The sequence below is a fragment of the Rissa tridactyla genome, chromosome Z (genome assembly GCF_028500815.1).
Source record: "Rissa tridactyla isolate bRisTri1 chromosome Z, bRisTri1.patW.cur.20221130, whole genome shotgun sequence".
In the NCBI taxonomy this organism is placed as follows: domain Eukaryota; kingdom Metazoa; phylum Chordata; class Aves; order Charadriiformes; family Laridae; genus Rissa; species Rissa tridactyla.
This window is the reverse complement of record NC_071497.1, coordinates 56,551,246-56,569,825: the sequence shown is the minus strand read 5'-3', so window position 1 is coordinate 56,569,825 and position 18,580 is coordinate 56,551,246. Positions and strand designations below refer to the sequence as shown.

At 36.4% G+C, this 18,580-nt stretch overlaps 1 protein-coding gene across 15 annotated transcripts in view; it reads left to right on the top strand.

The window, feature by feature from the left end:
• JAK2 (Janus kinase 2) overlaps positions 1–18,580 on the top strand; it is a 100,397-nt gene that overhangs the window by 66,128 nt on the left and 15,689 nt on the right. For all 15 annotated transcript variants that reach the window (XM_054186376.1, XM_054186377.1, XM_054186379.1 and 12 more), the window contains 12 exons: positions 1,907–2,064; positions 3,460–3,571; positions 5,282–5,468; positions 6,955–7,082; positions 7,600–7,734; positions 9,419–9,506; positions 11,637–11,764; positions 12,591–12,729; positions 14,050–14,201; positions 15,253–15,403; positions 16,098–16,234; positions 17,735–17,924. In XM_054186376.1, the coding sequence (XP_054042351.1) occupies positions 1,907–2,064; positions 3,460–3,571; positions 5,282–5,468; positions 6,955–7,082; positions 7,600–7,734; positions 9,419–9,506; positions 11,637–11,764; positions 12,591–12,729; positions 14,050–14,201; positions 15,253–15,403; positions 16,098–16,234; positions 17,735–17,924 (1,705 nt within the window). The remainder of the gene's footprint in view (positions 1–1,906; positions 2,065–3,459; positions 3,572–5,281; positions 5,469–6,954; positions 7,083–7,599; positions 7,735–9,418; positions 9,507–11,636; positions 11,765–12,590; positions 12,730–14,049; positions 14,202–15,252; positions 15,404–16,097; positions 16,235–17,734; positions 17,925–18,580) is intronic.

Here is an 18,580-nt window from a genome sequence, read left to right as displayed (position 1 = left end):
ATTTCATGGTCACTGTTCCCAAGACAGCCTCCAACCTTCACATCCCCCACAAGACCTTCCCTGTTTACAAACAACAGATCCAGCAGGGCACCTTCCCTAGTTGACTCTCTCACTAGCTGTGTCAGGAAGTTATCCCCAGTACATTCCAGGAACCTTCTAGACTGTTCCCTCCCTGCTGTATTGTATTCCCAGCAGATGTCCAGCAAATTGAAGTCCCCTATGAGGACAAGAGCTCGCGATCTTGAGACTTCTCCCAGCCATTTATAGAATATTTCATCTGCCTCCTCATCCTGATTGGGCGGTCTATAACAGACTCCTACTTCGATATCCTACTACGATCTGTAACAGACTCCTACTACGATATTTCGTTGAAACATAAGAGTAGCTGGACTGTCTGTGATGTGCATCTATGATACTGAGAGCATAATAATATTTCAGATTGGTGGAGGAGACTTCCTTAATCTTGAGCCATGGAAATTCTCTTTAAAAATTCTCAATAGCAGTAGTTAGGTACTTAACTGCATATGCTTCTGAGGGTAAAAGTGACTTTCTAAGCGCTTGTCTAAAAAAGCTACTGAAGAGTAAGGCAGAGTTGGAAAAAGTGCAATAGCTGCTGTTTTGCTTATGATTTTTGTGTGGACACTTTACACCCCAGAATTAGCTGATGTGAAAAGTAGAATTTGTGATTTTGTTTAACCTGTTACACTGCTGGTAGAAGTCACTGTAGAAATGCACTTTACACAATTTTAGGATATATGGATTGATTAAAATCACTGGATTTCTAGGTCTGTTGTTTGTGTGGGTTTTCTAATCATGTTGAAACAACTGGAAAGATAGTTGTTTCCAGGTCCTCTTTTTTAAAAGAATTTGAAGACTTCCAAACAAGTTCTTGGCGTGTGATCAAAAGCACCAGCTTTTTTTATTGCTGTCTAGCAAAGAACTCACGAAGGAATTGTGTTCAGCCACTAAGTGTGTCCCCAGTGTCACGGGCAAACTTGTGCAGCACATAGTAAAGCCTGTTCTCTTGGGCTGTGTGACTGAATGAAATCTATTGTGGCTCTGTAGATGGTAGAGTAACACTTCTCTGTTGAAGTAAAGACAGTCTTTAATGCTGTGGTACAGCTGTCAAAATGATAAGAATATTTAGATAATTGTATAAAAATAGACTCTATTTTCCTGTATTGGCAGTAATAAATATGTTGTTACAGATGGATTTAATTTTGCCCTGCTCTTACCTATTAAGCATATTCTGCATAGACCTTTTCCACACCCCGTTTCATTTGACCGCATTATTCTTCTTCCCACTTCCATCAGTTGCACCTGTGCTTATAGTAGATAAAGGTCAGTTGTATCTATGATCCAGCTCAGGATGCTATTTTTTGCTGACTACTATTTAAATTTTCAGGCACGTACGTTTCTAGAGATTTTTCTTTGCTACTTGAAGGCAGCTCCATAAATCTTTGATAAGTGAAGGCTTTCCTTTATGAAAAAACCCAACCCACTGTGTAGCTAGTGCAGTAGGTGTCTGCCATGCTAAGTTGCCTCTACTCAGTTTTTCCCTTTCAGATGTTCCCTCTTGTCAGGCATTCCTCTGCTGTTTCATATATTTAAAGTAAGGAGGTTTTTCTGTGGCCGATTGGTTTGGGTTGGGTTTAACTTTGAACATTGGAGATTGCTAAGAAGTTTTGGGTGGCACCAGGAAGGTGGAACTATACAAACGGTAGTTGAAAACAGTTGGGATATTTTTAATGTATGCATGTATTTATATCTGTTATACCATTACCATACCCAGAAATTTTATGTTGCCTATTGAAAAATTAAATTCTCTCTCTTTCTATCTCCCCCTCTCCCTCTCTCCCTTCCCCTTCCCCCCCCCCCACCTTATCCTCCCCTGGCAATTTAACAGGAGGCTGAATTTCAGTCATTAAGAGAAGCTCTCTCCTTTGTGTCATTAATTGATGGATATTACAGATTAACTGCGGATGCCCACCATTACCTCTGTAAAGAAGTAGCACCACCGTCAGTCCTTGAAAATATCCAAAGCAACTGCCATGGACCAATTTTGTAAGCGATTTTTTAGCAATTTAACAAGGTGATACTATTTTTGAAAGACTTTAGTTGACTGTGAACCATAATGGACATCTTGAAATGTGTATTTACTTTATTTATGTAACATAAAATGCTTTACAGTTCTCCTCTTATTTTTCACTTTTTGACGTACTATAAAAAATAAATGGAAAGATTCTGGTTTTAATTTTCTTCCCTTAGAATTCTTTTTTATCTGCAAGTGAAACAGGCAGCAAAGTCACGGTGCTGATTTTACAGAATTATAGTTACTACCATGGCAGCAACATACAGTGTCATAGACAGAGGATCTCATGTTTTCACTGCAGCCTCTATCAGTTATATTATCTGAGTTGCCATGGGGAAAAAGGCAAATTCAGGAAACACTCTCCTCAATATTTGTACAAGGATTGCAGTAAACTGCTAGCCATAGAAATTGGAGGTTTTGTCTGTTTTTAAGGAATGTTGTCTCCTTGTTTGCTTTCTTTGTTGTGGTTTGTTTTTGTTTTTTATTAAAGGAAGACTTTAGTACCTCCATTGAATTTTTAAACTTTTTTTTTAATAGTTCATGTAGTATTGTTTGCCGAAGCACACATGGGAACTTAGAAATGTTTTGTTAGGCAGAATAAAATGGATATTTGCTCTAGCTATGGAAAGCTTGAAAGCTGTTACAGACAAGATATGTTGCATGAAACTACCACTGTTTACTCAGCTAATAAAGAGTAGTTCTGTAAATTTCCCAATGACAGGAAGAGGATAGGGGCTATAACCTTCAGAAGAGATGAAGGAGGAGTGGGATGGAGATCTATATAGTTCTAATCACATTTGTTGCACTAATGACTAATGCTATAGCCTGGCCTTTATTTAGGGCTATTTAGAAGAATGTGCAATGAGTCTAGGCATTTTCAAGCCATTCTATTCTATTCCTCATTCCCTGAGTTGGACAGAAATAGTCAGTTAGCAAGGCTTGTTAAAGGGGAAATCGGCTCTTGTAGTAACAAACAATGTTTTGTTTGTTTTCAGCTCCTCTTTCTTGTTAGCCCTTTTCCAAGTTAAACCCACCTTCTTCCCCCACACAAATATTTTCCTTATTTATTAGTCAGTGTTATTACAGCTTCTTCCATAATGGGTGTTGAAAGTCATATCATAAGCGTAGGGGAATGTACTTTTTTAGGCTGTAGGATTTGTCATCTAATAAATAATTGTGCTGGTTTTGGTATTAAGAATTTCTAATATACTGCTCTCTACGTAAGCAGCCAGCATGAATATTGGAAAATAAAGGGACAAAATAAAAGGAAGCTGTAAAACTTGAAAGTTTGAATTGTTGTTGTGTTAATATCTGCTATTCTTGGATTTTGAAATTATGCAATGTTAAACATTTTCTTTTTACTATAGCATGGACTTTGCTATCAGTAAACTGAAGAAAGCGGGTAATCAGACTGGTTTCTACGTTCTTCGTTGCAGTCCTAAAGATTTTAAAAAATACTTCCTCACCTTTGCTATAGAGGTTTGTATTCTGCCTTAGATAGTACCTGTATAATCTTTATTTCATGATAATAATGATCCTGGGATGTTCAGTAAATGATTCTGGATTTTCTCTTCAGAATGATTGTCTTCTGTGTATATTCTATAGCTGCTTCTGTCAGATTGGCCAACTTTCAGGGTCTTGTGAGAAACATCAAAATATTTGTATGGTAAAGAATGACTAATGACATCCATATGCCTAGGAAAACAACACACGTAGAGGGAAGAGAGCCTTAGAGTTCAGAGGGTGGTGACATGGCCCTTGGGACTGTAGTAAATGTTTGGGTGGTGGAGCATTTTGGGTTTTTTTTTTTCTTTTTTTAAGGTTTGGGTTTTTTTAGTTGGATTTTTTTCCCTGGGATTTCTGCCCACCCCTGTCCTTGCACCTCCTGAATAGGGCTTGCTTTGACTGAGTATACAGCCCTAGGTGATCTGAGAGTGTCTCTCCTTCACAGGTTCTTCTGGGTTCATGTCCTGTCCCCATGCCCAGTGCTGGGCCAGTCAGATTAATTGGCAGCTGTTACATCAGTGCAGATGATCTGCTGGATATCTGGTGTTAGCTAGAATGGGAACCATCCCTGTAATGTCGGTGGTTCTCATGCAGCTAAAGAACCATATGTTCCTCTCCTCTGTGAGACTGTAGTTAGTGATAATACTGTACTTTAATATTGCTTTTACATAATTGCATGATTTTGTTCCAAGGATGGGCTTCTCTTTAATTAAATTAACAGAACTACCTTTTGGTTTTTAACTAGGGAAGGTGATACATGGGGTTTCCTGCTGGTTTGCAGCAAGCTAGCATGTTCGCAAAATACTGTCACAGATATGAGTACATCTCTGAAAATGACAAAATAATGTTGAAGGAGAAGTGAACAGCCATTTTAAGGTCTGTTTCACAAAAATGTTGTGTCCAGTCAGTGAAGCGTGTGAGACATGGAATTTTTTAGACTAAGAGATCAGTCCCCAGGCAAGCTTAGAGAGTCAAAGTCAGAATCAGGCTTGTGAGTTAAGCCTGCTACTAACTGACCTAGTCAATATTTTTTTTTCTCTTGTTCTGAGTCTTTCTGGGCAAGCCAATAGAAGGCTTTTGAGATTCAGAATTTGTTGGAACATTTTCTGCAGTGTTGACGTGAAGGACCATGAAAGCACTATTGAGAGCTCCTCTTGTTTAAAAATATTTAATGGGATCTTTTCAAGACTCATTGTAAAAATAATTCAGTGCATATTGAAAATCTGTGCTAGGAACTAATTGCTTAGAACTGTACTGTAGACAACGGAAAAATAGAAATACAGCTGAGATCTCCAAATGCTTGCCAAAACAACACGGAGCATAAGCATTTGGTCTATTGCTTCCAATAAAATTTTGTTTTGATGTTACCCTATTTAAAGGTGAAGAAGCTTTCATTACTAGCTCTGAAGGATTTTTCCTAGGATCCATTATCTGTTTTCTCAGCTCCATCTTTTCAGTTTTCGTAACATTTGTTTTTCTTAGCATCAACATGTTAATTCCAGTGATGGGAGTAGAATCATGTTTTCTCAGAATCAATATTACATAGTGAGAACAAAATAACAAATTATGGTAATATTTTGCTGAAGCATTCCTTCTTTAATTATTAGAGTGCTATACTTTTAAATAAGCTTTCAAGTGCTAAATATTGATCAATTTTATTTTTAACGGAAAAAATCTTTGCAGCGTGACAATACCACTGATTATAAGCACTGCTTAATTACAAAGAATGAGAATGGAGAATATAATCTTAGTGGAACCAAGAGAAGTTTTGGTAATCTTAAGGATCTGTTGACCTGTTACCAGACAGAAACTGTCCGTTCTGACAGCATAATTTTCCAGTTCATCAAATGCTGTCCTCCAAAACCAAAAGGTAAGAGAAAGATTATTTCTAAACAGAAGGGTTTCCAACTTTTAGATTAAAGATTTAAAAATAAGTTAATGTTGAATAACACTCAGGTGCATAGATACTTATGTTTGTGTGGATTTTTTTAAATTTCATTGACCTATTTGTTCACCTTGTTAGTCATAGTTTTCAATCCTAGTGCCTACCAAATTTTACTTTAGTATAAGATGGTCTTCCAGAAGGAATCATGGTAGCCAGTTTCATGATTAGAAGCAAAACTGGTTTCTTAATTGCAGTGGGTTGTGTGCAGCAGTGTTTCTTTTTCAATCAAGCCTTTTCATGTCTTGAGAAGGAAGGAGCTACTAAATGTATCCTTTCTCACTAAGAATAGTTCCATAAGCAATAGAACCAACAATGCCAGTGAATTTCTTTCATTGTTGATATATTAGCTGAATTATGCTGAGGCTGCAGTGTGAGTTCAACTTCTTTTTAGCACTGAAAAATACACACAGAGCAGACCTTCTGCTTGAGTGGATTTTTCTTGAATTTACATTAAAGGTTTTAACCTAGCTTTTTTATTCATAATATCTTTGTCCTTTATGAATTCTGATAATGTTTGCCCGTTTTGTCTATTGTAAGTAGTACTACTTACAGTTAATATTAGTTAGCCTTTGTCTCTATCCAAGTCCCTATTTAAACAAAAACTTAAAAGAACAGACTATTTGATATCACTTTTACCTCTCTTAAATTTGATTGAAATTAGCCAATGGATTCAAAAGCTTAGAAGAGATTTAACAATGATATGTGCACATTTCAGAGAATAACTTTTTAGCCTTATTTCCATCAAAACCAGAAATTTGTGTGCATCAGAATTGTAAATTATTAAATAAATATAATTGCACATGCATGCACACATATACCCACAAATACGTGCCTCAGTTTTAGTTTTACTAACAGACCTGCCCTACTTTGTGAAGAGCGCTTTTTCAGACTCACTCAAGGAATGATTACTCTGTTAAACATAAGGCAGTGAGGATCACTAAAGTGCTGCCAAAGCAAAAATATGTAAAAGCTTTAAAGAGGCATCAGAAAGGTACGGACGTCTTTAATGGTATAACTTTGTAATATAAAAGAAGGAGGAGACTTACATTCCCTTTTTCCATTCATGATTGTTATTACAAATACTGCAGAATTTAAAATGTGAAAAAAGGCAGGAATATTTTCAGAGTATTTGTCAAAAGTAGGAGTGATTAAGAAGCTTAAATTAGCTGAGTGAACCTAAGTGTTCTTGCTGATTAGAAAAAATTAGACTTTGAATTTGTTTAATGAAATACCGTGTGGCTTTTTGAATAAACTTATGTCAGTGTGATACCTTCTATTTGTTGGATTAACAGCTTCTCATTAATTATATATAATTATATCATTCTGAATTTTTTTAGTTTCATATTTTTTTAGTTTTATATTTTACAAATTTACTTTGTTTTTCTTTTCTCCACCTTCTTTCCTCTCCTAGATAAATCAAATCTCCTAGTCTTCAGAAGCAATAGTGTTTCTGATGTACCTTCATCACCTACGCTACAGAGGCACAATAATGTCAACCAGATGGTCTTTCACAAAATCCGGAATGAGGACTTGATATTCGTAAGTCCGTTAGTTGCTTCTTCCGTGCAGATGATTGCTGTAATACACACTAAGCTTTAAAAAACTCAGTATGTGTTCAAAAGAGCTGTTTCTGAGCTAGGAGATTTTGCTGTGATCTTTACTTAGAGCTGTGAGAGAAAAGAATTTTTTTTTTAATTGTCATTAGTACAAATAATTCGGGGTTTTTTTTTAAATAAGAAGTGTCCTTTTGACTACAATAGCAGTTGTTTTCTTCACATCTAGGGATGTCTAAATACTTCTTAATAACAGCAATTCCTTCCTCTCTCGTTCTTGCAGCAAAATATTTTCTGAGATCCTTGAGGAGTCAATCAAAAATGAACAAATAATTAAGCTGTTTATGATATAGTTGCTTCCTTGTGCCCTCAGTCTCATTATAGAGGTGTGCTAACTATAAAGATTTGCGTATGTACTATTTAGAGTAGTTGTCGTAGAGATCTTTTGCAAAACAGGCAGAGATTTCTGATTTTTTCCCGTCTGTATTGTTAATGTCTTTTAGGAGGAGAGTCTTGGACAGGGCACATTTACTAAGATTTTCAAAGGTGTAAGGAAAGAAGTGGGAGACTATGGCCAGCTCCATCAAACTGAAGTTCTTTTAAAGGTGCTGGATAAAGTGCATAGAAACTACTCGGAGGTAGGTGTGGTTGTTGACTACTGTATAACGTTTGTCCATGCTATGCTGAGCGTTACTTTTTCTTACAGTAAATGAATACTTTTTATATGGTAGAGGGTTGTATGTTGAACCAAGCTCATTCTTGGCCTTGTGATGCTGCGAGGATGGATTTTGAGACTGGCTTTGGGAAGTACGCTTATGTAATTTATTTCCCCTCTCCCCACCATCTGCCAGAGAATTCAGAGCTACCCGCTGATTGCGAGAGAACAGTTTCTTTGTACGATGCAACTACCACAGGAGAGGTGGAATGGCCACAGAATTGCTTTTAGCAGTAAATTCATTATGTACAGATGAGGCACCAACATTTACGGAAAATTGCTTTCTTTTGGTAGACTATCTTCAATGTTTTGTAGTCATACTGATTCTCCAGTAAAATCAATGTTTTGCATCAAGCCTTTAAAAATCCGAAGTATCTGTGTATGAGAAACACTTGCCATATGTAGAATCATTTGTATTCACTTACACTTTTCACTGCTCGAGTGAAGCTGTGAGGTAGCCTGAAATGCCTTTGTGCAGAAACCAATACACTGGTAATGTAATAGAGCCCAAGATTGTGAATGGGAGAATTTAATTTTGAAGACTTTAACAAGATGTGATAGTGCTTAATATATTAATGTAACTTTATATGGCTGTTTGTTGTTCATTTTGATTATATAATTGTATCAAATTCCTAATTAATCTAGCTGTATTTACAGCAAGCCAAAGGAACTATTCATTGTTTACCAACCTTTTTGGTTACTTAAGACAAATTTATATGAAAACGTAAGCAAAAACGGAAGAGACATTTCAGATAGTTAGTATTCATAAGCAATGTAGGCATACAATTTCGACAGTTGAAAACAATAAAGAAACTATAACCTATACTTTAATTTTAATAAGCTGGGTAATATACTCTACATTCTAAAGTTAGGTGAAAATCAGTTGTTAAAAGGACTAAGAGTACAGAGGTATAGTCGCCTGAAGGAAAATGTGCTAACTTTGACCTTTTTTTGTTGGGTGAATAATCAGTACACAAGCAAGTGTAGTTGGAGATGCCACTGAAAAGAATAAAAAAATGACTAAAGAAGTAAAAGCATCTGAAACCTTCCTGAGAAGGTTAGGTAAGGTCTCGCAGTAGTGGATGAGTGATATAATACTTCTTGTCTTTTAACTTAATAATGTGCTATCAAGAAATAAATTGGAAACTGAATAGTGCATTATGAAAGAATAAATTGGAAACTGAGTATTCACTGTGTCATGAATTTGTCTGTGGTTTACTTAGTTAACTGACACAGAAGAAAAGATTCTTTTTAAAATGCGGAGACAGACCTGCCTGCAGAAAAAGAGATTGCTGACCTCTCTGAAATGTGAATTACCAGTTATTTTAAAAAAAACCAAAAAAACCACAAACAAACAAACAAAAAAACCAAAAAAAAACCACCCCAAAAACAAACAGACAAAAAAAACCCACAAAACCAAGAAAAACTTCAATCAACCACAAACAATATAAAATATGTTACATAGGATATTTGCAATGAGAAGAAAGTTTAAATGTTTTAAAAAATGTATATATGTTAATAAATTTATTAGAAATCATGTAATCTTTTGGGGGTTTGTTTTCACTGATATTTATTCTCTCTCGATCTCTCTCTCCCTTTCTTCAAAGTCTTTCTTTGAGGCAGCAAGTATGATGAGCCAGCTTTCTTACAAACATTTGGTGTTAAATTATGGAGTCTGCGTATGTGGAGAGGAGAGTAAGTAGAAATTATCTTTTTGTACTAATTTCGTACAGCTGTCATTAGAGTTTGCCATTGGTTCTGGGTAAAGGCTGGGGGGGGGGGGGGGACCTAAACAAAACAACCTGTTGCACCAGCTGGACAACCAATACATATTCACATTGCGGTAGTATTGGTCTTGGCGTCTTGAGAACTGGTTAGTATGGTGATAACGAAAAAAAATTGAAAAATCATGTAAATACAGTCAGTATAATAGTAATCTTTGTAAATGACTTGCAGCCATGTCTGTTGTATCTGAAAATCTCACTTTTGAAAAGTTTTGCTGAACTTCTGAAATGAGCTTTTGAAATGACAGAAAAATTACACAATATTGCACCCATATTGTATCAACTGTGGTTAGCTAGAAAGGGAAGTGCTTGGCTACCCAATAAAATCTTCATTTATTATGATCAGAAACACAGAAACTGCTACCCTTTCCCTGTCGTGTGTGTGCTGACTTTGTGAGCACAGACGGTTTTGGGAAGTTTGGTTTAGAGATCCCGTTCTGAAAGCATGAGGTCCCATTACTCAACAAAAACACTATGAAATGTTAACAAAGGTAAAACCTTTGCATTGTCTACAGAAGTAGAATGTATTTTCAGTTCAGCTTACTGCATTGCGACTATGTATTAATAAGGTTTTTTAAGAACACCTGAAATACATTTATAACATCTTGTAATGAAATGTGAATTTTGGATGATTGTCATATGCTTGTATGCGCTATCTTCAAATATGCACTGCTGGGTCTCACTTTGGCAGTTTTTCCTCTTCGTTCAGTCTTTGGGCAGAAATGTCAGTTTGCCCTAAACATTTTTGTTCCCCCCCCCCCCCCCCCCCCCCCCCGTGATTACAAATTTGTAGCAAAAAGAAGCATTTTATAGTAATTGTATAAGCATAACTGTGTAGACAGTTGCCTGCATTAAGAGGGAAGGAATGTGCAAAAGGGAGGGCGGATTCTGTATCAGGAGTTGCTTCTCCTAGGAGGCTGGAAAATGGCACAGCACCATGTTTGGCCAAGAACTTGTTACACCAGTTTCTTCACAGAAATGCCTGCAAGTGCTTTTTCTAGTTTATTCATTGTACCACACACAGGGACTATATATAAAATTTCAGGTAGAGCACATGTCCAATTTAAAAAAAAATTTATCCAAAGATGTTACTTATTTCTGCTTTAGATCACAGTTGGCCTCCATAGACGGCTCTATTTCTGAAGGCAAGAGATTTACTCCAGTTTAGTAAGAGGCAGTTACTACAAAATAGGAAGAGAGGCTGTTTTGGTTTTTTTTGAGTTACACACTTGATGTACAAATTTGATGCAAGTTACCTCACATAATTGTAAGAAAACAATAAGTTTGCTGTCTATAAAATTAATTTGTTATAAAAAACAGTTTATTTGTTATAACCAAGTATACCAGTTTCCAGTGGCTTTAGAGTCTAAATGAGAAGTGCTGCAATGTGAGCATCTTGCAGCTGAAGGCAAGAGTTCAGTCACACAATTTGAAATTGTTGTATTGAAACTGATGAAGACTGTGCATTACTATGAAATGGATGTTGTTTCTTGAGTTATTCGCTGGAAGGCCGCGTGGAGGCATATGTCATATATATACATTTTTTTTTTTTTTAGAGCAAATATTAGTCTGTTTTTAAGAAGAGCATCTGTTGTCAGCAAATCATATTTTTTCACGAAGAATATAGATTTTAAACAGCGCTTAAGTGAACAACTTGGATGTTATTTGGCTCACTACATTGATATTGCTGTACACTGTTATGCTTTATTAGAAGTTACATTATTTATTGTGCATTTCAAGTGAGGGTGGAAGGATGCCCACTGAATTTGTTAAGGTGGAAACATGTTCTCTGAAAAACTATTAAATCCAGTAATTTTGCATTGAAGAAGAAATCAGGCAAACTTCCATACCCTGAAGAACTATAAAGAACGTAGAATATTTGTGGCATACTCAGATGTCATATAGCTTCAAATTTATAGTTAGTTCACCTATCAAGATATCAAAGAAAGGGATGAGTAGTACTAGAGTAATGAATCTGTCCTGAAATTCCATTATTTGTTGTTGGTTTTAATTGTTACTTTGTTTACCATTTTTAAATCAGACATCCTTGTACAAGAATATGTAAAATTTGGATCCTTGGACACATATTTGAAAAAGAACAAAAACGTCATCACTATCTTGTGGAAGCTTGAAGTAGCCAAACAGTTGGCATTAGCCATGCATTTTCTGGTAAGTAGTTTATTCGCCAGTTTTGGTAATGGCTGAATTCAAACGTTTCTGGCTAATACATGTAGAATGGCTGAGCTATTATGCTACTACATGAAACTCTGGAGGGTATTTGAAGATAGGCTAGGCATGTAACAGGTAGTTAGTGGACAGACAAGGACAGATCTTTGTATCTTGCACAAAGTGCAATTTAATTTCCCATTCTTTTTTAATGCTTTGTGTTTTAGTGTGAAATAAAGACATATTTCTAGTAATAATTTCCCCCCCCACCCTCTCCCTCCCTTCAGGAATCTAACCTTCCTTGTTTTCCCACCTCAGCTCATGATGCTAGACATAAACTATTTCCTGGTAGTGTTAGTAGTTAACCACTGGGAAGGGAAGCCATTGTACTGTTCAAACTGCTAGTACATTCTTTTTGTGCATTAGATCCCAACATTACAGTCTGTTTGATTCAACATAAAGGCTGTTATTCGAGACAAGATATGCGATTAGATGATTCTTCACTTTAACAGAGCTTAAATGTTCTTGTATTCATTTTAAAAGGATCATACTGATGGATCAGTATTCTTCAGAGTTAACGTACATCAAATAATTTTAAACTTGAAACTGTAGGTAAATAATTAAAATAAATGAAAATTGGCTAGAAACTATAACTCTGAGAGGAGCTGAAAAAATGTCTGAGATTTGATTAACTTAATCTATGATCATTATTTTCTTTGCTGATGTTTCCCTTGTCCTGTAAAGTACTGGTTTTTTAATACTTTTAAAATACCTCTTCAACTGTAAGATTTTTTTTGACAGTATGTAAAACGTGCATTCCTGTTCATAGGAGGATAAAGGCCTTGTTCATGGGAATGTCTGTGCGAAAAACATCTTGCTTATCAGAGAGGAAGACAGGAAGTCTGGAAACCTTCCGTTTATAAAACTAAGTGATCCTGGAATTAGTATCACAGTTTTGCCAAGAGATAGTAAGTCTTTGTGTCAGCTTTCTTGTTTAATGCTTCTGACTTGAAAAATAAGTTTGGGTTGGTTTTTTTTTCTGACCACCATCTAAGGTACTTCTATTATAGTAAGTTCCTTCATCCATCTGTCACTTCAAAATATCTGCAGTCCTAGTCAGCAGTTTCAAGTGTATCTTCTTTATCAGCAAATAGCTACAGGAAATAAAGCCACAGTTCTCCATTGTATGAGGGGTTTTTTCCTGCTGTTCCCATTTTCAACTTTTTTTTTCACTGGCAGTACTATTAGGATGCTATAATGCACCATGAGTAGGTCTGTTGCATTTGCAGGTAGCTGCTGGACTTTGTATCCTATTATTGATCAAGATTAAATTGATGTATTTTATAGCTTGAAGAAGCTTTCAGAGTTGAAAGTAAAAGGACTTTTGAAAATGCTGCCTGGCAGTTGAAAATCATCTTCAGTGCATTTCTTGGTGAATACTTGAAGCGTCACCACTTGATGATCCTAAAAATACTGGACTATCATCTGCCATTGAGGCTGTTCTAATGCTTTATAAACAGTAACATTAGTTAAATGAAATGAAAAGAGTGTGCAAGGTTGTTATGCTAATGAAACTGAAGTAACCTTACTATTCTTTATATAGTCTTTTTAATCATTTTGGAAAAATGAACACACTTTATACTTGGTAAATTTATACATGCCAAAAGAAATAATACATCTAAAAGACTATAAGCAATGCAGAGTTATTATTTTCCAATAAACTGTTTAAGCTCTCCCTTTTTAAATGAGAAGCCTACATTAATCTTAACGGTTCTCTTTTTAAGGAGCTCTAGATCTACATCAGTACAATACCATCTTTTAACTTGTTACTACAATTAGTATCAAGTTTAAAAAATCAAATATTATGGAATTCCTTGTTATGGCATCTTTTGATGTGCTGTAATGTGCCAACCATGAGCAAAGTACTTCTTACTCTTTGCCATATAGTTCCTTTGTTCCAGCTACTAAATCTTGGTAATGTTGGGGGAAATTAAGAAGTCGGAGCAAAATTATAATGTGGAAATGATGTTAAGGAAGCTTTATAACATTAGGCTCATTTTACAATAAAACTTGTGTTCCTCCACTCTGATTTATAACTATTATTTTTGTACATATTCTGTAGCTTTTTTTTTTGGGCAGGAACAAAAACTTAGAAAGGTATTAAAAGCATATTATAGAATGAAATACCTATGTAAACTAAAGTAACTTTTACTATATCAAGTATGTTATAGAATTTTCTGGTTTTATTATTCATCTTAACATGAAGTTTCCTTTGTGTGATTGCACAGTTCTTCTTGAGAGAATACCATGGGTTCCACCTGAATGTATTGAGAATCCCAAACAATTGAGCCTGGCCACCGACAAATGGAGTTTTGGTACTACTTTGTGGGAAATCTGCAGTGGAGGAGACAAACCTCTGAGTGCACTGGATTCTTCAAGAGTAAGTATTCCTAGGTCTGCAGTCATGAAAGTTCTTTGGATGCTTCTAATTTAAAACATCTGCTGTTGTAAATACATAAGTATGTAGAGTGGTGTGGCCCATGACTACTGTAGGAAAAGGACATTTTTACTCATAATGATCAGAAGTGATAATTTGAGGTTTGGGTTTATGTTGTTTGTTTTGATTTTTACAGGGACAAAGTACAGCGTTGCCTATATTATCTTATTCATGTTTCTGTTGCTTTGTTGCAACAGTGTATCACTTTAAACAAAAAGTATTCCTAGCAATGTACATGGATTTTGATTTTTGGCATTTTTCTAGTAATTGAACACCTCAAATACCGTAAGACTTTGTGTGTTGCAGACAATTCTACTATTTAAGCTAAACCAGCAATGGTAACTTTGTCTCAGCTAGGGGCAGGGGTTGAAGAGGAAACACATTCCATAAAAATATTATTTCTTATGTATTTGCTTCCTTAGTTGGAAGCAAAAAGATTATTTCCTTTACTGTGCTACAAAAAGACTTGTAGTAGTATTTTTATAAATGGACTGTTACTTTCTCACTAAGCCTGATCTGATTTCTCTCATGTTATAATCAGCTTTTCCCATAAGCTCCAAGGTCTGCCTAGACCTAACTTATAGGTACGTAAGTATTTCAGAAGTGGCCCTTCTTTCCTGTACTGATCCACATTCTTTCATAATAACTCATGAAGCTTTTTACAACTGGAGGAGCTCAGCCAGCTCACAGGTGGATAGTATTTTCTGCTGGACCTGATCTAGTTGAGGTTTTAATGAAATTACCAACAAAGGAGATACCATCTTTCCCATTATCATTTTCTGTTTTTATATCCACTACCAGTAACTGACTGGTAATTTCAGAACTGATTACATTATTCCAGTGTTGCCACATTGTCAGCTTTGGCTTTTGATATAAGTTTGGCCAGATGTACATTTGATGAGAAAACAGGTCTGGCTGCTCTGGTGAGAATGTTAAGGCTTTTGCACCTCTTTGTGGTTGTATATTAAAATGGCTTTTATCTTTTTAATTCCAGAAACTACAGTTTTATGAGGATAGGCACCAGCTTCCTGCCCCCAACTGGACAGAACTAGCAAACCTTATAAACAACTGTATGGATTATGAGCCAGACTTCAGGCCTTCATTTAGAGCAATTATACGTGACTTGAATAGTTTGTTCACTCCAGGTGAGTCTGTGATACAACAAGAACGCTCCAGACAAAAAGATCCCTGATTCCTATTGTTTCATTTTCATACTGTGCATTCCCTTTTGGTATGTTGACCCACAACCACTCTCCGAAGCAGCCTCAGAAATCTGAATTTGTGAGGACTGTATGTTACTGCTATTTTAGTTTGTTCTAAAAGAGAACACATTAAAAGTTATGATTATCATTCAAAGCAGTTTTCTGGTTTGATTAATGTCTATCCCAAACATTCTGGTCTCTTAACCAAGTATATTATGTTTGTGACTGTCTTTTTCCTCTATAAAATATGTAGGTATCTTTCTTATTTCCAAGTGGTAGGTGCATATTATCACAAGCCCTTGTGAAGCTTACACTTTCCCCCTCTGCAGTAGTGGAGTTGTTGCAAAATAGTTGCTAAATTTGAAGTACAATAGCCTGCAAAAAAGAAAATAAGGAAATAAAAGCAAGACTCACTATGAGTCGATTCAAGTCATTTGGCTTTTTTGTAATACATCTTTGTCTTTTACTGCAAATTATTATATAGAAATTAAGGTAGTTGTTAATATTCTACTGAGTTTGGGGTATGCCAAGCAAAGGTAGAACATGCCATGATTGTAGTAAGTGTCTTCATTCACCTATTCACATCTCTGTGCCTCCTGTTCCCTTTCTCTCTTCCCTTCTTCCTCCTACCCCTCAGATTACGAGCTGTTGACAGAAAGTGATATGTTGCCAAATATGAGAATTGGAGCACTTGGATTTTCTGGTGCTTTTGAAGATCGGGACCCAACACAATTCGAAGAAAGACATCTGAAGTTTTTACAGCAACTTGGCAAGGTAGTATGTTTCAAAAATCTCTAATTGACTAGGAAAGAACTATCTTTTTCAGTTGTCTTCTGATGACCCCATGTACAATTATTTACATTGGAACTTCTGTTGCAGAAATTAAAAATTTCAGTAATATCTGAACATGTAGTTTCTTTTGGATCTTTTTTGGTTTCACGATATAATTCGATAGAAGAAAGGTAGCTTTCTTCTATCGGAAGGTAGAAAGTATAATTAATTCAGTCACACCAAAAAGCTAAAATCTTTTTCAGTAATGCAGAGCTGCATCTGACATAATCTTATTTTTTTTTTTTTTTTAGTACTTGGTATTAATTTAAAATGTCCTGCATAGATCTACTGGGGCTGGGGTTTTTGTGCATGCATATTCTAGAAGTCTCAATGTGCAGTCCCTAAATTCAGTAACGTCTTTGAGATATAGGTAGGCATTGAAATTTTTAGGTTTTAGAAATCAGCATTTGGAGGAGGATGGTGCCAGACTCTTTTCAGTGGTCCCAGTGACAGGACAAGGGGCAATGGGCACAAGTTGGAACACAGGAAGTTCCGTTCAAATACACGGAAAAACTTCTTTAGGCTGAGGGTGACAGAGCACTGGAACAGGCTGCCCAGGGAGGTTGTGGAGTCCCCTTCTCTGGAGATTTTCAAGACCCGCCTGGATGCAGCCCTGAGGGGTGTGCTTTAGGCAATCCTGCTCTAGCAGGGGAGTTGGACTAGATGATCTCTAGAGGTCCCTTCCAACTCTGAAGATTCTGTGATTCTGTGATTTGGTTACTAGTACTGCAAGTCATTGCAGCCTGGCTGTGTGGAAGCATGCCGAGACAGATGACCAAGTGCAGCTGGCAGATCCTCACCCAAGTAGCATTTTTCCAGAATGGTTCCTTGCTGGTTTATGTTTTTTATTGACATGATAGCTATATATTCCTTTGACTCCATGTACTAGCAAAAGCCAGCCTGAAAGTGAAGCAGCAAAACTACTTCTATTTGCAGGTGTTCGGTTGTTGACTGTAAATGGTAGCACAGCACAGGGAGAAGAACAGAATGGGTAGGTGATCGCTGCATAAAGGCAGATAAAGAACATATCAGGGATGAAGGCAGAACATTGAAACAAATGAGGGAGGAACCACCAAGAAACAGGAGAACTAAGAACCAAGAGGAACCTAAATGCAGGGGGTTTTGCACGGGCAGGTAAAGCAGTATCCCAACTGACAGTTTGGAAGTGCAAGTGGAAATTTGTAAAGAAGAGGAAGAAAATGAATGGACATTACCCCCTCTCCTTGGCCTCCTTTACTCTCATGCTGTTTGCTTCTTTATGGAACTGTTAGCTGTGATCCTGCACTCTTTCTTTCTCAGGGAAGTTTTGTGGCATTCCACTTAATTAATTGCGGTCACCTTAAATGCTGCTACAGTGAGCACGGAAGCAGTATGAACAAGCATTAAGGAAGAGACAATGATGTGGACTTGTTTTTAATTCAAGTATTTCCATTTGTGATCTAGGGAAATTTTGGCAGTGTTGAAATGTGCCGGTATGACCCCCTGCAGGATAACACTGGGGAGGTGGTGGCTGTGAAAAAGCTGCAGCATAGCACAGAAGAGCACCTTAGGGACTTTGAAAGAGAAATTGAAATACTTAAATCTCTGCAGCACGATAACATCGTTAAATACAAAGGAGTATGCTACAGCGCAGGTATGTACTATGTTGAATATACCTTCAGGTGTACACCTAAGCAAGCATACTGAGAAATTCAGAGAGATAAGTGTTTATGAAAGTCACTGACTGGTCCTAAGTTTACCAGAACTTAGAGAGTACAAACCAAAGGAAGCAGTGTCTGTCGTGTACTACTCAGCACAACGTGGACATTTTATTCAGTCAGCGTATTGCATAATTTGATTGATTTAGAGAAAGTACGATTTTGGCTAGTTACCCAGTTCCTTTATCATAAAGCACAAAAGTCTTCCTAGAAAGAAGTATTTAGGATTAAGTAGGAAAATGCAACCATTTTGTAGCTGTTATTGTTTTTTGCTCAATGTAATGTCCCAGTCTGGATATTACTAATTGTTGTACAGCCTATATGGTAAAAGACTAGACAGGAGAAAGTTTCAGAAACAGACGTGTTTGAGTGAATTGTTGATGCTGTTAAAGTTGATGAATGAAAACATTGGTTCTGCTCAGGATCTGCTGTAAAACGAAGGCTATTGGGTTCAAACTCAGACTAAGTTTTTGAAGATGGTAAAATTGCTAACCAGTTGATGTCAGTTGCCATTCTGAGTTACAGTTCAGCAATGAGAAGGAGTTACATAAAGACAGATATACATGTGGCAGTTTTGCTTTGCTTTAGGAAT